The sequence below is a fragment of the Xyrauchen texanus genome, unplaced genomic scaffold (genome assembly GCF_025860055.1).
Source record: "Xyrauchen texanus isolate HMW12.3.18 unplaced genomic scaffold, RBS_HiC_50CHRs HiC_scaffold_128, whole genome shotgun sequence".
NCBI lineage: Eukaryota > Metazoa > Chordata > Actinopteri > Cypriniformes > Catostomidae > Xyrauchen > Xyrauchen texanus.
In genome coordinates, this window is record NW_026265630.1 from 27,616 (window position 1) to 46,865 (window position 19,250).

General features: G+C 40.9%; 1 protein-coding gene across 1 annotated transcript in view; it reads left to right on the forward strand.

Annotated features, from left to right (window-relative positions):
* Window positions 1-10,209: 10,209 nt before the first annotated feature.
* The window catches only part of LOC127641664 (uncharacterized), a gene marked incomplete at its 3' end in the record, with an annotated part of 30,144 nt that continues 21,103 nt past the window's right edge, over window positions 10,210-19,250 (forward strand). Inside the window, exons 1-36 of the mRNA XM_052124600.1 lie at window positions 10,210-11,369; window positions 11,472-11,626; window positions 11,734-11,855; window positions 11,946-12,007; window positions 12,208-12,308; window positions 12,420-12,486; window positions 12,589-12,743; window positions 12,851-12,972; window positions 13,063-13,124; window positions 13,325-13,425; window positions 13,544-13,610; window positions 13,713-13,867; window positions 13,975-14,096; window positions 14,187-14,248; window positions 14,449-14,549; window positions 14,667-14,733; window positions 14,836-14,990; window positions 15,098-15,219; window positions 15,310-15,371; window positions 15,572-15,672; window positions 15,791-15,857; window positions 15,960-16,114; window positions 16,222-16,343; window positions 16,434-16,495; window positions 16,695-16,795; window positions 16,913-16,979; window positions 17,082-17,236; window positions 17,344-17,465; window positions 17,556-17,617; window positions 17,817-17,917; window positions 18,021-18,087; window positions 18,190-18,344; window positions 18,452-18,573; window positions 18,664-18,725; window positions 18,926-19,026; window positions 19,130-19,196. Coding sequence (XP_051980560.1) covers window positions 10,210-11,369; window positions 11,472-11,626; window positions 11,734-11,855; window positions 11,946-12,007; window positions 12,208-12,308; window positions 12,420-12,486; window positions 12,589-12,743; window positions 12,851-12,972; window positions 13,063-13,124; window positions 13,325-13,425; window positions 13,544-13,610; window positions 13,713-13,867; window positions 13,975-14,096; window positions 14,187-14,248; window positions 14,449-14,549; window positions 14,667-14,733; window positions 14,836-14,990; window positions 15,098-15,219; window positions 15,310-15,371; window positions 15,572-15,672; window positions 15,791-15,857; window positions 15,960-16,114; window positions 16,222-16,343; window positions 16,434-16,495; window positions 16,695-16,795; window positions 16,913-16,979; window positions 17,082-17,236; window positions 17,344-17,465; window positions 17,556-17,617; window positions 17,817-17,917; window positions 18,021-18,087; window positions 18,190-18,344; window positions 18,452-18,573; window positions 18,664-18,725; window positions 18,926-19,026; window positions 19,130-19,196 — 4,709 coding nt within the window. The remainder of the gene's footprint in view (window positions 11,370-11,471; window positions 11,627-11,733; window positions 11,856-11,945; window positions 12,008-12,207; window positions 12,309-12,419; window positions 12,487-12,588; window positions 12,744-12,850; window positions 12,973-13,062; window positions 13,125-13,324; window positions 13,426-13,543; window positions 13,611-13,712; window positions 13,868-13,974; window positions 14,097-14,186; window positions 14,249-14,448; window positions 14,550-14,666; window positions 14,734-14,835; window positions 14,991-15,097; window positions 15,220-15,309; window positions 15,372-15,571; window positions 15,673-15,790; window positions 15,858-15,959; window positions 16,115-16,221; window positions 16,344-16,433; window positions 16,496-16,694; window positions 16,796-16,912; window positions 16,980-17,081; window positions 17,237-17,343; window positions 17,466-17,555; window positions 17,618-17,816; window positions 17,918-18,020; window positions 18,088-18,189; window positions 18,345-18,451; window positions 18,574-18,663; window positions 18,726-18,925; window positions 19,027-19,129; window positions 19,197-19,250) is intronic.

Here is a 19,250-nt window from a genome sequence, read left to right on the forward strand (position 1 = left end):
GTTTCCACAACAACACCTTCAAAAACCACAACACAACTTCCAACAACCACTAATACTCCAACAAGCACAACTGTGTTTTCCACAACAACACCTTCAACAACCACAACAAATGCTCCAACCACAACACAACTTCCAACAACAACTAATACTCCAACAAGCACAACTGTGGTTTCCACAAGCACAACAAATGCTCAAACTACAACACCTCTTCCAACAACAACTAATACTCCAACAAGCACAATTCCGGTTTCCACAACAACACCTTCAACAACCACAACAAATGCTCCGACCACAATACAACTTCAAACAACCACTAATACTCCAACAAGCACAACTGTGGTTTCCACAACAACACTTTCAACAACCACGACTGAGGCTTCCACAACCACAACAAATGCTCCAACCACAACACCTCTTCCAGGAACAACTAATACTCCAACAAGCACATCTGTGGTTTCCACAACAACACCTTCCACAACCACAACAAATGCTCCAACCACAACACAACTTACAACAACAACTAATACTCCAACAAGCACAACTGTGGTTTCCACAACAACACCTTCCACAACCACAACAAATGCTCCAACCACAACACCTCTTCCAACAACAACTAATACTCCAACAAGCAAAATTTCTGTTTCTACAACAACACATTCAACAACCACGATTGAGGCTGCCACAACAACAACAAATGCTCCAACCACAACACCTATTCCAACAACCACTAATACTCCAACAAGCACAACTGTGGTTTCCACAACAACACCTTCAACAACCACGACTGAGGCTTCCACAACCACAACAAATGCTCCAACAACAACAGCTCTTCCAACAACAACTAATATTCCAACAAGCACAACTGTGGTTACCACAACCACAACAAATGCTCCAACCACAACACCTCTTCCAACAACAACCAATACTCCAACAAGCACAACTGTGGTTTCCACAACAACACCTTCAACAACCACAACAAATGCTCCAACCACAACACCTCTTCCAACAACAACCAATACTCCAACAAGCACAACTGTGGTTTCCACAACAACACCTTCAACAACCACGACTGAGGCTTCCACAACCACAACAAATGCTCCAACCACAACACCTCTTCCAACAACAACCAATACTCCAACAAGCACAACTGTGGCTTCCACAACAACACCTTCAACAACAACGACTGTGGCTTCCACAACCACAACAAATGCTCCAACAACAACACCTCTTCCAACAACAACTAATACTCCAACAAGCACAACTGTGGTTTCCACAACAACACCTTCAACAACCACGACTAAGGCTTCCACAACACAACTTCCAACAACAACTAATACTCCAACAAGCACATCTGTGGTTTCCACAACAACACCTTCCACAACCACAACAAATGCTCCAACCACAACACAACTTCCAACAACAACTAATACTCCAACAAGCACAACTGTGATTTCCACAACCACAACAAATGCTCCAACCACAACACATCTTCCAACAACAACTAATACTCCAACAAGTACAATTCCAGTTTCCACAACAACACCTTCAAGAACCACAACAAATGCTCCAACCACAACACAACTTCCAACAACCACTAATACTCCAACAAGCACAACTGTGGTTTCTACAACAACACCTTCAACAACCACGACTGAGGCTTCCACAATCACAACAAATGCTCCAACCACAACATCTATTCCAACAACAACTAATACTCCAACAAGCACAACTGTGGTTTCCACAACAACACCTTCAACAACCATGACTGAGGCTTCCACAACCACAACAAATGCTCCAACCACAACACCTCTTCCAACAACAACTATTACTCCAACAAGCACAATTCCGCTTTCCACAACAACACCTTCAAAAACCACAACACAACTTCCAACAACCACTAATACTCCAACAAGCACAACTGTGCTTTCCACAACAGCACCTTCAACAACCACAACAAATGCTCCAACCACAACACAACTTCCAACAACAACTAATACTCCAACAAGCACAACAACACCTTCAACAACTACAACAAATGCTCAAACTACAACACCTCTTCCAACAACAACTAATACTCCAACAAGCACAACTGTGGTTTCCACAACAACACTTTCAACAACCACGACTGAGGCTTCCACAACCACAACAAATGCTCCAACCACAACACCTCTTCCAGCAACAACTAATACTCCAACAAGCACATATGTGGTTTCCACAACAACACCTTCCACAACCACAACAAATGCTCCAACCACAACACAACTTCCAACAACAACTAATACTCCAACAAGCACAACTGTGGTTTCCACAACAACACCTTCCACAACCACAACAAATGCTCCAACCACAACAACTCTTCCAACAACAACTAATACTCCAACAAGCACAACTGTGGTTTCCACAACAACAACAAATGCTCCAACCACAACACCTCTTCCAACAACAACTAATACTCCAACAAGCAGAACTGTGGTTTCCACAACAACACCTTCAACAACCATGAGTGAGGCTTCCACAACCACAACAAATGCTCCAACCACAACACAACTTCCAACAACAACTAATACTCCAACAAGCACAACTGTGGTTTCCACAACCACAACAAATGCTCCAACCACAGCACCTCTTCCAACAACAACTAATACTCCAACAAGCACAACTGTGGTTTCCACAACAACACCTTCCACAACCACGAATGAGGCTTCCACAACCACAACAAATGCTCCAACCACAACACCTCTTCCAACAACAACTAATACTCCAACAAGCACAACTGTGGTTTCCACAACAACACCTTCCACAACCACGTCTGAGGCTTCCACAACCACAACAAATGCTCCAACCACAACACCTCTTCCAACAACAACTAATACTCCAACAAGCACAACTGTGGTTTCCACAACAACACCTTCCACAACCACAACAAATGCTCCAACCACAACACCTCTTCCAACAACAACTAATACTCCAACGAGCACAATTGTGGTTTCCACAACCACAACAAATGCTCCAACCACAACACCTCTTCCAACAACAACTAATACTCCAACAAGCGCAACTGTGGTTTCTACAACAACACCTTCAACAACCACGACTGAGGCTTCCACAACCACAACAAATAATCCAACCACAACATCTATTCCAACAACAACTAATACTCCAACAAGCACAACTGTGGTCTCCACAACAACACCTTCAACAACCACGACTGAGGCTTCCACAGCCACAACAAATGCTCCAACCACAACACCTCTTCCAACAACAACTAATACTCCAACAAGAACAATTCCGGTTTCCACAACAACACCTTCAAAAACCACAACACAACTTCCAACAACCACTAATACTCCAAAAAGCACAACTGTGGTTTCCACAACAACACCTTCAACAACCACGACTGAGGCTTCCACAACCACAACACCTCTTCCAACAACAACTAATACTCCAACAAGCACAACTGTGGTTTCCACAACCACAACAAATGCTCCAACCACAACACCTCTTCCAACAACAATTAATACTCCAACAAGCACAATTCCAGTTTCCACAACAACACATTCAACAACCACAACAAATGCTCCAACCACAACACAACTGCCAACAACCACTAATACTCCAACAAGCACAACTGTGGTTTCTACAACAACACCTTCAACAACCACGACTGAGGCTTCCACAACCACAACAAATGCTCCAACCACAACACCTCTTCCAACAACAACTAATACTCCAACGAGCACAATTGTGGTTTCCACAACCACAACAAATGCTCCAACCACAACACCTCTTCCAACAACAACTAATACTCCAACAAGCACAACTGTGGTTTCCACAACAGCACCTTCAACAACAACGACTGAGGCTTCCACAACCACAACATATGCTCCAACAACAACACCTCTTCCAACTACAACTAATACTCCAACAAGCACAACTGTGGTTTCCACAACAACACCTTCAACAACCACGACTGAGGCTTCCACAACCACAACAAATACTCCAACAACAACAGCTCTTCCAACAACAACTAATACTCCAACATGCACAACTGTGGTTTCCACAACCACAACAAATGCTCCAACCACAACACCTCTTCCAACAACAACTAATACTCCAACAAGCACAACTGTGGTTTCCACAACAACACCTTCAACAACAACGACTGAGGCTTCCACAACCACAACAAATAATCCAACAACAACACCTCTTCCAACAACAACTAATACTCGAACAAGCACAAATGTGGTTTCCACAACAACACCTTCAACAACCACAACTGAGGCTTCCACAACGACAACAAATGCTACAACAACAACAGCCTTTCCAACAACAACTAATACTCCAACAAGCACAACTGTGGTTTCCACAACAACAACTTCAACAACCACGACTGAGGCTTCCACAACCACAACAAATGCTCCAACCACAACATCTATTCCAAAAACAACTAATACTCCAACAAGCACAACTGTGGTTTCCACAACAACACCTGCAACAACCACGACTGAGGCTTCCACAACCACAACAAATGCTCCAACCACATCACCTCTTCCAACAACAACTAATACTCCAACAAGCAGAATTCCGGTTTCCACAGCAACACCTTCAAAAACCACAACACAACTTCCAACAACAACTAATACTCCAACAAGCACATCTGTGGTTTCCACAACAACATCTTCCACAACAAATGCTCCAACCACAACACAACTTCCAACAACAACTAATACGCCAACAAGCACAAATGTGGTTTCCACAACAAGACCTTCAACAACCACAACTGAGGCTTCCACAACCACAACAAATGCTCCATCCACAACACAACTTGAAACAACAACTAATACGCCAACAAGCACAATTACGTTTACCACAACAACACCTTTAACAACCACGTCTGAGGCTTCCACAACCACAACAAATGCTCCAACAACAACTAATACTCCAACAAGCACAATTACGGTTTCCACAACAACACCTTCAACAACCACGACTGAGGCTTCCACAACCACAACAAATGCTCCAACCACAACAAAACTTCCAACAACAACTAATACTCCAACAAGCACAACTGTGGTTTCGACAACAACATCTTCAACAACCACAACTGAGGCTTCCACAACCACAACAAATGCTCCAACCACATCACCTCTTCCAACAACAACTAATACTCCAACAAGCAGAACTGTGGTTTCCACAACCACAACAAATGCTCCAACCACAGCACCTCTTCCAACAACAACTAATACTCCAACAAGCACAACTGTGGTTTCCACAACAACACCTTCCACAACCACAACAAATGCTCCAACCACAACACCTCTTCCAACAACAACTAATACTCCAACAAGCACAACTGTGGTTTCCACAACCACAACAAATGCTCCAACCACAACACCTCTTCCAACAACAACTAATACTCCAACAAGCAGAACTGTGGTTTCCACAACAACACCTTCAACAACCACGAGTGAGGCTTCCACAACCACCACAAATGCTCCAACCACAACACAACTTCCAACAACAACTAATACTCCAACAAGCACAACTGTGGTTTCCACAACCACAACAAATGCTCCAACCACAGCACCTCTTCCAACAACAACTAATACTCCATCAAGCACAACTGTGGTTTCCACAACAACACCTTCAACAACCTCGAATGAGGCTACCACAACAAATGCTCCAACAACAACACCTCTTCCAACAACAACTAATACTCCAACAAGCACAACTGTGGTTTCCACAACAACACCTTCAACAACCACGACTGAGGCTTCCACAACCACAACAAATGCTCCAACAACAACAGCTCTTCCAACAACTAATACTCCAACAAGCACAACTGTGGTTTCCACAAAAACACCTTCAACAACCACAACTGAGGCTTCAACAACCACGACTGAGGCTTCCACAACCACAACACCTATTTCAACAACAACTAATACTCCAACAAGCACAACTGTGGTTTCCACAACAACACCTTCAACAACCACGACTGAGGCTTCCACAACGACAACAAATGCTACAACAACAACAGCTCTTCCAACAACAACTAATACTCCAACAAGCACAACTGTGGTTTCCACAACAACACCTTCAACAACCACAACTGAGGCTTCAACAACCACGACTGAGGCTTCCACAACCACAACACCTATTTCAACAACAACTAATACTCCAACAAGCACAACTGTGGTTTCCACAACAACACCTTCAACAACCACGACTGAGGCTTCCACAACGACAACAAATGCTACAACAACAACAGCTCTTCCAACAACAACTAATACTCCAACAAGCACAACTGTGGTTTCCACAACAACACCTGCAACAACCACGACTGAGGCTTCCACAACCACAACAAATGCTCCAAACACATCACCTCTTCCAACAACAACTAATACTCCAACAAGCAGAATTCCGGTTTCCACAGCAACACCTTCAAAAACCACAACACAACTTCCAACAACAACTAATACTCCAACAAGCACATCTGTGGTTTCCACAACAACATCTTCCACAACAAATGCTCCAACCACAACACAACTTCCAACAACAACTAATACGCCAACAATCACAAATGTGGTTTCCACAACAAGACCTTCAATAACCACAACTGAGGCTTCCACAACCACAACAAATGCTCCATCCACAACACAACTTGAAACAACAACTAATACGCCAACAAGCACAATTACGTTTACCACAACAACACCTTCAACAACCACGACTGAGGCTTCCACAACCACAACAAATGCTCCAACCACAACAAAACTTCCAACAACAACTAATACTCCAACAAGCACAACTGTGGTTTCGACAACAACATCTTCAACAACCACAACTGAGGCTTCCACAACCACAACAAATGCTCCAACCACAACACCTCTTCCAACAACAACTAATACTCCAACAAGCACAATTGTAATTTCCACAAAAACACTCCCGACGACAACAACAACCACTAGCACAGCTGAAACCACCACGACTGAGACATTGACAACAACAACACAAATACCAACTATAACAACAACTGTTTCTCCAACAATCACAGCTGTGGCTTCCAGAACATTACCTTCAAACACAGCTCCAACCACCACGACTGAGGCAACCACAACAAATGCTCCAACTACAACAACAACTGTTTTTCCTTCAAGCACTACTGTGGCTTCCACAATATCACCTTCAACAACAGTTCCAACGACTGAGGCAACCACAACACCACTTTCAACAAGCGCAACTGTGATTTCCACAACAACATCCCTGAGAACTACAACAAATAAGAAAACCATGACCACAGCTCCAACAAGCATGACTGAGAGATCAACAACCACAGCGCAAATTCCAACTACAGCTACAACTGTTTCTCCAACAAGCGGAACTGTGGCTTCCATATCAATACCTTCAACAACAGCAACAACAACCACAGCTGAAACCACCACGACTGAGACATTGACAACAACAACACAAATACCAACTATAACAACAACTGTTTCTCCAACAATCACAGCTGTGGCTTCCAGAACATTACCTTCAAACACAGCTCCAACCACCACGACTGAGGCAACCACAACAAATGCTCCAACTACAACAACAACTGTTTTTCCTACAAACACTACTGTGGCTTCCACAATATCACCTTCAACAACAGTTCCAACGACTGAGGCAACCACAACACCACTTTCAACAAGCGCAACTGTGATTTCCACAACAACACCCTTGAGAACTACAACAAATAAGAAAACCATGACCACAGCTCCAACAAGCATGACTGAGAGATCAACAACCACAGCGCAAATTCCAACTACAGCTACAACTGTTTCTCCAACAAGCGGAACTGTGGCTTCCATATCAATACCTTCAACGATAGCTCAAACAACCAAATCTGGGGCTCCCAAAACCACAACACCTATTCGAACAACAACTGTTTCTCCTACAAGCACAACTGTGGTTTCCACACCAACCACGATTGAGGCTTCCACAATCACAACAAATGCTCCAACCACAACATCTATTCCAACAACAACTAATACTCCAACAAGCAGAACTGTGGTTTCCACAAAAACAACTTCAACAACCACGACTGAGGCTTCCACAACCACAACAAATGCTCCAACCACAACAACTCTTCCAACAACAACTAATACTCCAACAAGCACATCTGTGGTTTCCACAACAACACTTTCCACAACCACAACAAATGCTCCAACCACAACCCAACTTCCAACAACAACTAATACTCCAACAAGCACAACTGTGGTTTCCACAACACCTTCAACAAACACAACACAACTTCCAACAAAAACTAATACTCCAACAAGCACAACTGTGGTTTCCACAACAACACCTTACACAACCACAACAAATGCTCCAACCATGACACAACTTCCAACAATCACTAATACTCCAAAAAGCACAACTGTGGTTTCCACAACAACACCTTCAACAACCACAACTGAGGCTTCCACAACCACAACACCTCTTCCAACAACAACTAATACTCCAACAAGCACATCCGTGGTTTCCACAACAACACCTTCAACAACCACGACTGAGGCTTCCACAACCACAACAAATGCTCCAACCACAACACAACTTCCAACAACCACTAATACTCCAAAAAGCACAACTGTGGTTTCCACAACAACACATTACACAACCACAACAAATGCTCCATCCACAACACAACTTCAAACAACAACTAATACTCCAACAAGCAGAACTGTGGTTTCCACAACAAGACCTTCAACAACCACGACTGAGGCTTCCACAACCACAACAAATGCTCCATCCACAACACAACTTGAAACAAGAACTAATACACCAATTACGTTTACCACAACAACACCTTCAACAACCACGACTGAGGCTTCCACAACCACAACAAATGCTCCAACAACAACTAATACTCCAACAAGACCTTCAACAACCACGACTGAGGCTTCCACAACCACAACCAATGTTCCAACCACAACACCTATTCCAACAACAACTAATATTCCAACAAGCTCAATTCTGGTTTCCACAACAAGATCTTCCACAACCACAACAAATGCTCCAACCACAACACCTCTTCCAACAACAACTAATACTCCAACAAACACAACTGTGGTTTCCACAACAACACCTTCAACAACCACGACTGAGGCTTCCACAACCACAACAAATGCTCCAACAACAACACCTCTTCCAACAACAGCTAATAATCCAACAAGCACAACTGTGGTTTCCACAACAACACCTTCAACAACCATGACTGAGGCTTCTACAACCACAACAAATGCTCCAACCACAACAAAACTTCCAACAACAACTAATACTCCAACAAGCACAACTGTGGTTTCCACAAAAACACCCCCGACAACCACTAGCACATCTGAAACCACCACGACTGAGAGATTGACAACAACAACACAAATACCAACTATAACAACAACTGTTTCTCCAACAATCACAGCTGTGGCTTCCAGAACATTACCTTCAAACACAGCTCCAACCACCACGACTGAGGCTACCACAACAAATGCTCCAACTACAACAACAACTGTTTTTCCTACAAGCACTACTGTGGCTTCCACAATATCACCTTCAACAACAGTTCTAACGACTGAAACAACCACAACAAATGCTCCAACCACAACACCACTTTCAACAAACGCTTCTGTGATTTCCACAACAACACCCCTGAGAACTACAACAATTAAGAAAACCATGACCACAGCTCCAACAAGCATGACTGAGAGATCAACAACCATAGCGCAAATTCTAACTACAGCTACAACTGTTTCTCCAACAAGCGGAACTGTGGCTTCCATAACAATACCTTCAACAACAGCTCCAACAACCAAATCTGGGGCTCCCAAAACCACAACACCTATTCGAACAACAACTGTTTCTCCTACAAGCACAACTGTGGTTTCCACACCAACCACGACTGAGGCTTCCACAATCACAACAAATGCTCCAACCACAACACCTGTTCCAACAACAACAAATACTCCATCAAGCACATCTGTGTTTTCCACTACAACACCCCTGACAACAACAAAACGTCCAACAACCATGACCACAGCTGAAACAACCACGACTGAGATATCAACAACAACAAAGCAAATACCAACTATAGCAACAACTGTTTCTCCAACAAGCACAAATGTTCCAGCCACAACACCTATTCAAGCAACAACTAATACTCCAGCAAGCATTACTATGATTTCCACATCAACACCCCAAAACACTACAATGCTTCCAACAACCACGACTGTATCTCCCACAGCCGTAACACTAATTCGAACATCAACTAATGCTCCAACAGAAATGCAAATTGTGGTATCCACAACAACACCCCTGACCACTACAACATTTCCAACAACCTCAACCACAGCTCCAATAACCACAACAGTGTCTCCTACAACCACAACTCCTATTCCAACAACAACAAGTGATCTAAACAGCACAACTTTGCCTTCCACAACAACACTTCCAACAGCTATGACTGAGGCTCCCACAACAACAACAAATGCTCCAATCACATCACCTATTCCAACAACAGCAAAAACAAATGCTCCAACAAGCACAACTGTGACATCCACAACAAAACCCCCAACTACTACAACACTTTCAACAACCACAACCACAGTTCAGACTAAAACTGAGACAAAACATGCACCAACCACAGCTGCAATAACGACAAATGTTTCTGCAACAAGTACAACATTGGCTTCCATAACATCACCCCCTACAATTACTACATTTCCAATGACCACAACCACAGCTCAGACTACTGCAACTACAACAAATGCACCAATCACAACTCCAAAAATAACAACTGTTGCTCCCTCAAGCACATCTGTGGCTTCTACAACAAATCCCCCGACCACAATAACACTTTCAACAACCACAACTGAGGCTCCCATAACAACAGCACATATTCCAACAACAACTAATGCTCCAACCACAATGCAATTTTCAAAAACATCAACTCTTGCTTCAACAACCTCAACACTTCCAACAACTGCACCTACAACAAGCATAACTTTGGCTTCCACAACAACCACTCCAACCATTACAACAATACCAACAACCACAGCTCCAACAAGTACATCTGTGGGTTCCACAACCACTCCTTCAACATCAACGACACTTCCAACAACCAGAACCTTAGCTCCAAAAAGCACGACTAATGCACTGATGACAACAATACAAACACCCCCGACCACTAAAACACTTCCAATAACCACGACCTCAGCTTCTACAAGCACAACTGAGATGCCAATAGCAAAAACGCAAATTCATACTACAACAACAGTTTCTCCAACGGTGGCTTCCATAGCAACATCTAGTGCCCCTACGAGCTCTTCAAACCAAGTGTAAGTGCTGAATGTCTTTTTCAGAAGTCATAATCAGTCATGGTTTCATAATTGTATTCCATATCCCTGAATTGTATTTAACTAAAGTGTTATTTCTTTCAGATTTGGTTCAGCTTTGGTGACAAGCAAACTGCTGTTCAACTCTTCATCACCAGTCCCAAGTGAAGAACTAGTCCTCCGTGCAGTCACCAATCTCCTGAGCTCCAGACAGTCACAGCTCAGCAAATCAGTGGAGGTGGTAAACATCACCTACAAGAGTAAGTTTCATCATTTTGAGTCATCCAGCCTCTGTAATATGAAAATGTCAAACAGCGAGGAATGCAAAACATTGATATGAAAATTTATAACATGTCCCTCCAAACAGAAGTCTCAGAAACCTCCTACGTAGTCATCTTTACATTTAACGTGATGAACATCACCATGCCAGAGGATCCTGATCTAAGGAGCAGCACTTACCAACAAGTGAAGGATGCTATCAATAATGTGGTAAGCATTTACAATTGATCTAATCACAGCAGTGAGGTCCAATTCAAATCTTACCCAAAGTTTAATGAATGGTTTGATTTTCACCTGCAGCTGAACACTCTTCTGAATGATCCTCACAGCCTGATCTTGGCACCCATATCATCCAATTTCATGTAAGATGCAGACTGGCTTCTTGTTTTTAATCATACTCATTACTTTTCTTAAATTTTTCTTTACGTAGAATACACACACACATATAAATCTATGATCAAACACACAAAAAAGCATTTGTGTACTCTTAAATTTAGGTTGAACTCTTTTGATCATGTTTAATATAGCTCTTTACTAAAATCTTTACTGCCTATTCCTGCAGGAGCACATCAAACCAAATCAGAGGCAGTATGGAATACTCATTCCATGATGGAGATCTCATACAACCAGTCAGCTTCCTCAATGAACTTCATCAACTGATGGGTATGTCAATACTGACATTTTATAGAAAGTCTACTGTTTGAATTTCTTGACAGTTAAGGAATTTGCTTTGAATCCAAACCATCATATTACTTCATTGTGTCTTTGTTGTAGGCTTTACCACTACACCAACATCTTCTGTGATAACATCTAACGCCCCTGTGAGCTCTTCAAACCAAGTGTAAGTGCTGAATGTCTTTTTCAGAAGTCATAGTCAGTCATGGTTTCATAATTGTATTCCATATCCCTGAATTGTATTTAACTAAAGTGTTATTTCTTTCAGATTTGGTTCAGCTTTGGTGACAAGCAAACTGCTGTTCAACTCTTCATCACCAGTCCCAAGTGAAGAACTAGTCCTCCGTGCAGTCACCAATCTCCTGAGCTCCAGACAGTCACAGCTCAGCAAATCAGTGGAGGTGGTAAACATCACCTACGAGAGTAAGTTTCATCATTTTGAGTCATCCAGCCTTTGTAATATGAAAATGTCAAACAGCGAGGAATGCAAAACATTGATATGAAAATTTATAACATGTCCCTCCAAACAGAAGTCTCAGAAACCTCCTACGTAGTCATCTTTACATTTAACGTGATGAACATCACCATGCCAGAGGATCCTGATCTAAGGAGCAGCACTTACCAACAAGTGAAGGATGCTATCAATAATGTGGTAAGCATTTACAATTGATCTAATCACAGCAGTGAGGTCCAATTCAAATCTTACCCAAAGTTTAATGAATGGTTTGATTTTCACCTGCAGCTGAACACTCTTCTGAATGATCCTCACAGCCTGATCTTGGCCCCCATATCATCCAATTTCATGTAAGATGCAGACTGGCTTCTTGTTTTTAATCATACTCATTACATTTCTTACATTTTTCATTACGTAGAATACACACACACATATAAATCTATGATCAAACACACAAAAAAACATTTGTGTACTCTTAAATTTAGGTTGAACTGTTTTGATCATGTTTAATATAGCTCTTTACTAAAATCTTTACTGCCTATTCCTGCAGGAGCACATCAAACCAAATCAGTGGCAGTATGGAATACTCATTCCATGATGGAGATCTCATACAACCAGTCAGCTTCCTCAATGAACTTCATCAACTGATGGGTATGTCAATACTGACATTTTATAGAAAGTCTACTGTTTGAATTTCTTGACAGTTAAGGAATTTGCTTTTGCTCTGAATCCAAACCATCATATTACTTCCTTGTGTCTTTTTTTGTAGGCTTTACCACTACACCAACATCTTCTGTGATAACATCTAACGCCCCTGTGAGCTCTTCAAACCAAGTGTAAGTGCTGAATGTCTTTTTCAGAAGTCATAGTCAGTCATGGTTTCATAATTGTATTCCATATCCCTGAATTGTATTTAACTAAAGAGTTATTTCTTTCAGATTTGGTTCAGCTTTGGTGACAAGCAAACTGCTGTTCAACTCTTCATCACCAGTCCCAAGTGAAGAACTAGTCCTCCGTGCAGTCACCAATCTCCTGAAATCCAGACAGTCACAGCTCAGCAAATCAGTGGAGGTGGTAAACATCACCTACGAGAGTAAGTTTCATCATTTTGAGTCATCCAGCCTTTGTAATATGAAAATGTCAAACAGCGAGGAATGCAAAACATTGATATGAAAATTTATAACATGTCCCTCCAAACAGAAATCTCAGAAACCTCCTACGTAGTCATCTTTACATTTAACGTGATGAACATCACCATGCCAGAGGATCCTGATCTAAGGAGCAGCACTTACCAACAAGTGAAGGATGCTATCAATAATGTGGTAAGCATTTACAATTTATCTAATCACAGCGGTGAGGTCCAATTCAAATCTTACCCAAAGTTTAACGAATGGTTTGATTTTCACCTGCAGCTGAACACTCTTCTGAATGATCCTCACAGCCTGATCTTGGCACCCATATCATCCAATTTCATGTAAGATGCAGACTGGCTTCTTGTTTTTAATCATACTCATTACATTTCTTAAATTTTTCATTACGTAGAATACACACACACATATAAATCTATGATCAAACACACAAAAAAACATTTGTGTACTCTTAAATTTAGGTTGAACTCTTTTGATCATGTTTAATATAGCTCTTTACTAAAAGCTTTACTGCCTATTCCTGCAGGAGCACATCAAACCAAATCAGTGGCAGTATGGAATACTCATTCCATGATGGAGATCTCATACAACCAGTCAGCTTCCTCAATGAACTTCATCAACTGATGGGTATGTCAATACTGACATTTTATAGAAAGTCTACTGTTTGAATTTCTTGACAGTTAAGGAATTTGCTTTTGCTCTGAATCCTAACCATCATATTACTTCCTTGTGTCTTTTTTGTAGGCTTTACCACTACACCAACATTTTCTGTGATAACATCTAACGCCCCTGTGAGCTCTTCAAACCAAGTGTAAGTGCTGAATGTCTTTTTCAGAAGTCATAATCAGTCATGGTTTCATAATTGTATTCCATATCCCTGAATTGTATTTAACTAAAGTGTTATTTCTTTCAGATTTGGTTCAGCTTTGGTGACAAGCAAACTGCTGTTCAACTCTTCATCACCAGTCCCAAGTGAAGAACTAGTCCTCCGTGCAGTCACCAATCTCCTGAAATCCAGACAGTCACAGCTCAGCAAATCAGTGGAGGTAGTAAACATCACCTACGAGAGTAAGTTTCATCATTTTGAGTCATCCAGCCTTTGTAATATGAAAATGTCAAACAGCGAGGAATGCAAAACATTGATATGAAAATTTATAACATGTCCCTCCAAACAGAAATCTCAGAAACCTCCTACGTAGTCATCTTTACATTTAACGTGATGAACATCACCATGCCAGAGGATCCTGATCTAAGGAGCAGCACTTACCAACAAGTGAAGGATGCTATCAATAATGTGGTAAGCATTTACAACTCATCTAATCACAGCGGTGCGGTCCAATTCAAATCTTACCCAAAGTTTAACGAATGGTTTGATTTTCGCCTGCAGCTGAACACCCTTCTGAATGAACCTCACAGCCTGATCTTGGCACCCATATCATCCAATTTCATGTAAGATGCAGACTGGCTTCTTGTTTTTAATCATACTCATTACATTTCTTAAATTTTTCATTACGTAGAATACACACACACATATAAATCTATGATCAAACACACAAAAAAACATTTGTGTACTCTTAAATTTAGGTTGAACTCTTTTGATCATGTTTAATATAGCTCTTTACTAAAAGCTTTACTGCCTATTCCTGCAGGAGCACATCAAACCAAATCAGTGGCAGTATGGAATACTCATTCCATGATGGAGATCTCATACAACCAGTCAGCTTCCTCAATGAACTTCATCAACTGATGGGTATGTCAATACTGACATTTTATAGAAAGTCTACTGTTTGAATTTCTTGACAGTTAAGGAATTTGCTTTTGCTCTGAATCCTAACCATCATATTACTTCCTTGTGTCTTTTTTTGTAGGCTTTACCACTACACCAACATCTTCTGTGATAACATCTAACACCCCTGTGAGTTCTTCAAACCAAGTGTAAGTGCTGAATGTCTTTTTCAGAAGTCATAATCAGTCATGGTTTCATAATTGTATTCCATATCCCTGAATTGTATTTAACTAAAGTGTTATTTCTTTCAGATTTGGTTCAGCTTTGGTGACAAGCAAACTGCTGTTCAACTCTTCATCACCAGTCCCAAGTGAAGAACTAGTCCTCCGTGCAGTCACCAATCTCCTGAAATCCAGACAGTCACAGCTCAGCAAATCAGTGGAGGTGGTAAACATCACCTACGAGAGTAAGTTTCATCATTTTTAGTCATCCAGCCTTTGTAATATGAAAATGTCAAACAGCGAGGAATGCAAAACATTGATATGAAAATTTATAACATGTCCCTCCAAACAGAAATCTCAGAAACCTCCTACGTAGTCATCTTTACATTTAACGTGATGAACATCTCCATGCCAGAGGATCCTGATCTAAGGAGCAGCACTTACCAACAAGTGAAGGATGCTATCAATAATGTGGTAAGCATTTACAATTTATCTATTCACAGCGGTGAGGTCCAATTCAAATCTTACCCAAAGTTTAACGAATGGTTTGATTTTCACTTGCAGCTGAACACTCTTCTGAATGATCCTCACAGCCTGATCTTGGCACCCATATCATCCAATTTCATGTAAGATGCAGACTGGCTTCTTGTTTTTAATCATACTCATTACATTTCTTAAATTTTTCATTACGTAGAATACACACACACATATAAATCTATGATCAAACACACAAAAAACATTTGTGTACTCTTAAATTTAGGTTGAACTCTTTTGATCATGTTTAATATAGCTCTTTACTAAAAGCTTTACTGCCTATTCCTGCAGGAGCACATCAAACCAAATCAGTGGCAGTATGGAATACTCATTCCATGATGGAGATCTCATACAACCAGTCAGCTTCCTCAATGAACTTCATCAACTGATGGGTATGTCAATACTGACATTTTATAGAAAGTCTACTGTTTGAATTTCTTGACAGTTAAGGAATTTGCTTTTGCTCTGAATCCTAACCATCATATTACTTCCTTGTGTCTTTTTTGTAGGCTTTACCACTACACCAACATCTTCTGTGATAACATCTAACGCCCCTGTGAGCTCTTCAAACCAAGTGTAAGTGCTGAATGTCTTTTTCAGAAGTCATAATCAGTCATGGTTTCATAATTGTATTCCATATCCCTGAATTGTATTTAACTAAAGTGTTATTTCTTTCAGATTTGGTTCAGCTTTGGTGACAAGCAAACTGCTGTTCAACTCTTCATCACCAGTCCCAAGTGAAGAACTAGTCCTCCGTGCAGTCACCAATCTCCTGAAATCCAGACAGTCACAGCTCAGCAAATCAGTGGAGGTGGCAAACATCACCTACGAGAGTAAGTTTCATCATTTTGAGTCATCCAGCCTTTGTAATATGAAAATGTCAAACAGCGAGGAATGCAAAACATTGATATGAAAATTTATAACATGTCCCTCCAAACAGAAATCTCAGAAACCTCCTACGTAGTCATCTTTACATTTAACGTGATGAACATCTCCATGCCAGAGGATCCTGATCTAAGGAGCAGCACTTACCAACAAGTGAAGGATGCTATCAATAATGTGGTAAGCATTTACAATTTATCTATTCACAGCGGTGAGGTCCAATTCAAATCTTACCCAAAGTTTAACGAATGGTTTGATTTTCACTTGCAGCTGAACACTCTTCTGAATGATCCTCACAGCCTGATCTTGGCACCCATATCATCCAATTTCATGTAAGATGCAGACTGGCTTCTTGTTTTTAATCATACTCATTACATTTCTTAAATTTTTCATTACGTAGAATACACACACACATATAAATCTATGATCAAACACACAAAAAACATTTGTGTACTCTTAAATTTAGGTTGAACTCTTTTGATCATGTTTAATATAGCTCTTTACTAAAAGCTTTACTGCCTATTCCTGCAGGAGCACATCAAACCAAATCAGTGGCAGTATGGAATACTCATTCCATGATGGAGATCTCATACAACCAGTCAGCTTCCTCAATGAACTTCATCAACTGATGGGTATGTCAATACTGACATTTTATAGAAAGTCTACTGTTTGAATTTCTTGACAGTTAAGAAATTTGCTTTGAATCCAAACCATCATATTACTTCTTTGTTGTAGGCTTTACCACTACACCAACATTTTCTGTGATAACATCTAACGCCCCTGTGAGCTCTTCAAACCAAGTGTAAGTGCTGAATGTCTTTTTCAGAAGTCATAATCAGTCATGGTTTCATAATTGTATTCCATATCCCTGAATTGTATTTAACTAAAGTGTTATTTCTTTCAGATTTGGTTCAGCTTTGGTGACAAGCAAACTGCTGTTCAACTCTTCATCACCAGTCCCAAGTGAAGAACTAGTCCTCCGTGCAGTCACCAATCTCCTGAAATCCAGACAGTCACAGCTCAGCAAATCAGTGGAGGTGGCAAACATCACCTACGAGAGTAAGTTTCATCATTTTGAGTCATCCAGCCTTTGTAATATGAAAATGTCAAACAGCGAGGAATGCAAAACATTGATATGAAAATTTATAACATGTCCCTCCAAACAGAAATCTCAGAAACCTCCTACGTAGTCATCTTTACATTTAACGTGATGAACATCACCATGCCAGAGGATCCTGATCTAAGCAGCAGCACTTACCAACAAGTGAAGGATGCTATCAATAATGTGGTAAGCATTTACAACTTATCTAATCACAGCGGTGCGGTCCAATTCAAATCTTACCCAAAGTTTAACGAATGGTTTGATTTTCACCTGCAGCTGAACATCCTTCTGAATGATCCTCACAGCCTGATCTTGGCACCCATATCATCCAATTTCATGTAAGATGCAGACTGGCTTCTTGTTTTTAATCATACTCATTGCATTTCTTAAATTTTTCATTACGTAGAATACACACACACATATAAATCTATGATCAAACACACAAAAAAACATTTGTGTACTCTTAAATTTAGGTTGAACTCTTTTGATCATGTTTAATATAGCTCTTTACTAAAAGCTTTACTGCCTATTCCTGCAGGAGCACATCAAACCAAATCAGTGGCAGTATGGAATACTCATTCCATGATGGAGATCTCATACAACCAGTCAGCTTCCTCAATGAACTTCATCAACTGATGGGTATGTCAATACTGACATTTTATAGAAAGTCTACTGTTTGAATTTCTTGACAGTTAAGAAATTTGCTTTGAATCCAAACCATCATATTACTTCTTTGTTGTAGGCTTTACCACTACACCAACATTTTCTGTGATAACATCTAACGCCCCTGTGAGCTCTTCAAACCAAGTGTAAGTGCTGAATGTCTTTTTCAGAAGTCATAATCAGTCATGGTTTCATAATTG